Consider the following 4,707-nt stretch of genomic DNA (forward strand, 5'->3'; position numbering starts at 1 on the left):
AAAAAAAAACATTTTTTTCCCTTTATATTCCCCCTGCTTTTAGTTCGGACCAGTCTTTTCTCTTCACAGTTGACTGTTTACATAAAGCCTCACTTCACAACTGAAAAGGTTTAATGGAGCTGACATGGTACTCTCCCAGGCTGTACGGCTCAAAAACAGGGGCATGCAAAAATCAGAGTGAACTACTGTTACCTTCTCACAGACACTTACATCCTGAATGTAGATGATGTTGCTATGGCGATGGAAGTGAAACATTAATGCTTTCAGAGAAAATAAAACACCAGCAAAGGAAAAAAAAATAAAGGAGAGAGGAAAAAAAAACATACAATGCCGGAACATGTCTATCAACATTATTAATCATCAGTACGCCTACTGTTGCTTGCTCTTTGGAGATTTATTATCTTCATGTCCGCCCACACACATCATGCAGATTTCTCTCATTAGTACACAGTGTTTGAGCAGCCTCTCATTAAGTCTCTGGATAAGGTAAATCACACATACTGCAAACCTTCAACATATATCATTTATAACATCATTCTTCTTGTAACATCATAATGCAAATATATAAAAAAATAATACAGAAGAAACTTCTTCTCTTTAATTACCAGGAGTACTGGACTAAACCCCACTGGGTTGGAATCAAATCTAAGCTTTTTTATTTTTTTCCCTAAGCTAAAAGCTTCGACAGAGAAAGCATTTTTTATTGCTTCTGAAAGCTGCAGGTTCGCACACATATTTTACACCAGAAGTTTCTGCTCAAACAGAAATGATTTGGGCTTAGACGGGGCTCTGCTTGGATTGTCGTGGTCGACCATGGAAGTCTATGACTTTTTTAAAGCCAACACACCAGCAGCAGGTTGAAGTAAAACTGGGAAGCAGTGGGAAAGCTGATATTCCATTTCACTTTCAGAGAGCATGTGCACATGTATTTGGAAATACTTTGAGGTTACAGTTAAAAGCAGAAGCACCTCCTTTACAAGGCACAAGGGCACTGTGAATGTTGAAATGTGTCATTAATGTATTTATCAGCTAGAGTGCAGGTGTGAGCTGGAGTTTGCTTGGCTGCTGATGTTGAAGTGGTTGTTTGATTATCTATGGGTGTTCATGTGTGTGTGTGTGTGTGTGTGTGCGTGTTACCTTGCTGTCCACAATGAGGTTGCGGATGCAGCCAGTGAAGTGTTTGTGCTGAAGCTGAGGGTAGATGTAAGGGATGTCCTCGTTCACACCACCAAGCTGGAGCACTTGACTCATGTTCAGGTGTCTAAAACACAGAGGCATGGACAAAAAAAGGTATTCCTAAAGGCACTTATTAGGGGCCACTGTACTCAGAACATATGCAGTCATTTGGGCTAAAATGTCAGTATAATTAAAGGGGCAATATCATGTAAAATCAACTTTTTTGAGTTTTATATCATGTTATAATGTTCTACTCTCATAAAAACATACACAAAGCCTTGCTTTGACTCATTCATGCATGTTTGAGAAATCCTGCAGCATTTTTAGGCAGCCATGCTGAGGAGCAAAATGACAGGTGGGGACCAGAAACGCCTTTTGGGACAAGAAATGCCTCTGGGAYGTGTCTTTAAGCCAARCTTCCTCATGGCAGAGYGACCCCATCCCACCCACTCCGCGACTCCGGCAGGCTACGGCAGCAGCAATCAGCAAAYACCCTGAGGAACTGCACGTCTGCTCTTAGACAGTAGCGACACAGGTAAAGAAACAACAGTTGTCGTAACTACAAAAGTGCTCCTAATACTGGTTGAAAGCGGCGGCATGAAACTGTTGTGGTGACGTGCTGAAATGGGTGGGACCGAAGTGGTTGGATGTTCTTAAAGAGACAGAGACCTATTTCAAGGCATTTAGAAACTGTCAAGATGAGAAGTAAATTGTTTTGGAGATTTTTACAAATATATAGCTCTTTCATAAGCTGAAAATGTGACATAGTTACTTTATTTTAGTATAAAGTTGAAATATAGGCTTGAAAAGCACATGATATTGCCCCTTTAAAAAATGTCAAACAGCAACATGAATCATTTAAACAGAACTGCTGGAAAATTATGTTAGCTAATAATTTCACTTTTAACCATTTTGTTCTAATCTGCCATATACCATTCAACACAAGAAATAAAACTTAATCATAAAGGCTGTTGAATCATTTTACCATGTCATTCTCAGCAAATCTGAGCAAATACCAACTAGATGACTTGAATGTCTCATCTGTTGCACCATGGTCCAAGCTGAGGGTATGACCACCACCTGATACTGTTCCTCTGGACGACTTCAGTTAAAACAAACAGTTAAAGGCCAATATACAGTATATATCTGTTTGAGAGTACCTGTCAGTGTTTGGTGTAAGGCCYGTCACTTCACAGGAAGAGTGGTCTTCAGTAGTCAACCAGCTGCCCAGACCTTCCATTTCCATTACTGCAGCTCCTGAACATCGATCCAAAGTAAAACGTACTTCCTGAAAAGGAAAACAAATAAGAGTATGTTACACTGTTGTCACCAAAATACAGCTATGGTATCTGACTCACAGTTCTTCCAATATTATATACAGTGTTACTCTTGCGCTGCCAGTTATCTTACTGTATATTCACACAACAGAAAAGACTGACAGTCATAAACAGGTGAATTTGTATACATTCTGGTATAGCAAGCATAATTCAAAGTATGATATCTAAAAGGAAATAGAAACTTAAAGTAATCCTTTTATGCTGGGGTAAATATCAAACAATTATTCTTAAAAAATACAAAAGTTTAGGCACATATCTCATGCAAATCTGTTTTTCTAGATAGTGACATTTTTTCACATATTCAGAGCAGCTTATGTTACAATAAAATATACAATACACTTTAAGTCAAGTTAAATTACTGTCAAAGCTATTTAAGGAACATGAAGCATGATTCTCACAACAGTCATACAATTTCATTTAAATATAACCTTAGCATATCTTTTCAATAAAAAAGCATTCCTTCAGCACCATGACTTTATGAACTCATTTCAGTTTTTTCAAGTTGTTTCTGAATTTTTCAATGCTGTTGAACACAGTGAGGTTAGGAAAATACTGGTCTTGGTCTTTGCTGTAATCTTCAGAGAGCAGCGTTGGTATTTTTGCTTGTGAACTCAAGTAGCCAGATAAACATGCAGCATTTTATTCTAGTAATTTTACAGGACAAAAATATAAATTTGTATTTGATACAATCATAATGATGCCATTGAGATGCAGAATAGTCCCAGGTGTAATAACAAATACCGGTACTTCAGCATTCATGCAGTCCAACATATTGTGAATTGCAACAGTCTGGCTAAATACATTTTGTGTTAACACCAATATAAGCCTGATTCTGAAGCCATTTATTCCTAAGTTTTGAGATATTTGAATGTGTTTGCTATAAAAAACAGCAAAAATTTTATCCTTTACTTTCACTAAAATGGGACCTCTTTATATGATAATAAAAAGAGGCAAAGCCTGTCCAGCTGCTTTTATGTGTCCTGATTAAAGTAAGGCATGAGTTTGAAGCTGTCAAACTGTGTTACATCAAAGCCTCTAAAAATAAGATTTCTCAAAGTCTTGTTGATATTTAAGAGATGGAATAAAACTTTAAGTGGTTGTGTGTAAATCCTCAGATGTAAAAAAAAGATGCAGGCAGTTCACAGTCAAATTAAAATGATTTTAATTTAACTAACTCAATTCACTCGACTGTACTAGACAKAAACTGTCAATGAAGGGCTAATGCAATCATCCGTCTCACTCTTACAATTATCTTCCTGTGCACTGTACAATTCAGACAGCTTTATAATAGTACATCACTACCATTTCCAATATCAGGACAGTAATGATTTCATGTCCAAAATAGATTAATTTTAATGTCTATYACAGGAAATTGTTGCCTTTATGTGATGTTAATGCAAAATTGTACAAAAGGTGCAACTTTTTCTTCCCTGAACTGACATATTAATGGGGATTATTTATATCTAGCAAATTATAAAATAAACACAATCACAATTTGTGTATTATCTTAAAAAACGATTACTTACTAAAACGTGAACTTTTCTTGATTTTCTAGGTTTAGGATGCTAAAAGCAAAAGCATCTAGCAGACAAAGTCAACAACACCCATTCAATGGATTGAGTTCTTAMTATAAATCTTCAAATGTTGGCCATGTCATGAAGCATGTCCTGCGATAAATGCACAACTTAAAGGCTCTGCAGCTGAACTGAGGGCAACACTGAAGGGTGAGTGTTCAGAAGAGTGAAGCGTCTTCCTCAAGCCAAAATAGGTGGAGTTCAGCTRCAACATTCTACAGAAAATCACTGAGCACCAGTGTTTCAGGCAACATGGAGAGGTGTTTGGGGAATACAATAAAAGCTTTTACAGAAAAAAACAAAACAAAACAGAGGRGTATAGAACTTAGTCTATGATTGCAGGAGCAACATGAGTTGAAGCTGTGATACATCTGTAACAGAGGAGTAACACTTGGAGTTTATTTTCTAAATAAGTGACAGCTAGTGTAAAATGGATGATGCGTCTCACCTTGCTGTTGCTGCGGACATCCAGTCGATGCCAGCGCCTGTCTGCAACGTTGACATTTCCTGGCAACTGAAGCACCAGTGTGCCGGATCCATGGTTGATTTTTAGGGTGGGGGTCCCATCTATTAGTTCTGGAGAGAGAGAGAGAGAGAGAGAGAGAGAGAGAGAGAGAGAG

At 37.6% G+C, this 4,707-nt stretch overlaps 1 protein-coding gene across 1 annotated transcript in view; it reads right to left on the reverse strand.

Annotated features, from left to right (window-relative positions):
* Positions 1 to 4,707, reverse strand: part of si:ch211-186j3.6 (neural-cadherin) — a gene marked incomplete in the record, with an annotated part of 280,048 nt that overhangs the window by 53,421 nt on the left and 221,920 nt on the right. Inside the window, 3 exon segments of the mRNA XM_014015180.1 lie at positions 1,138 to 1,261; positions 2,337 to 2,464; positions 4,536 to 4,663. Of these exon segments, the coding sequence (XP_013870634.1) occupies positions 1,138 to 1,261; positions 2,337 to 2,464; positions 4,536 to 4,663 (380 nt within the window).

This window comes from Austrofundulus limnaeus, unplaced genomic scaffold (assembly GCF_001266775.1).
Source record: "Austrofundulus limnaeus strain Quisiro unplaced genomic scaffold, Austrofundulus_limnaeus-1.0 Scaffold124, whole genome shotgun sequence".
Taxonomy (NCBI): Eukaryota; Metazoa; Chordata; class Actinopteri; order Cyprinodontiformes; family Rivulidae; genus Austrofundulus; species Austrofundulus limnaeus.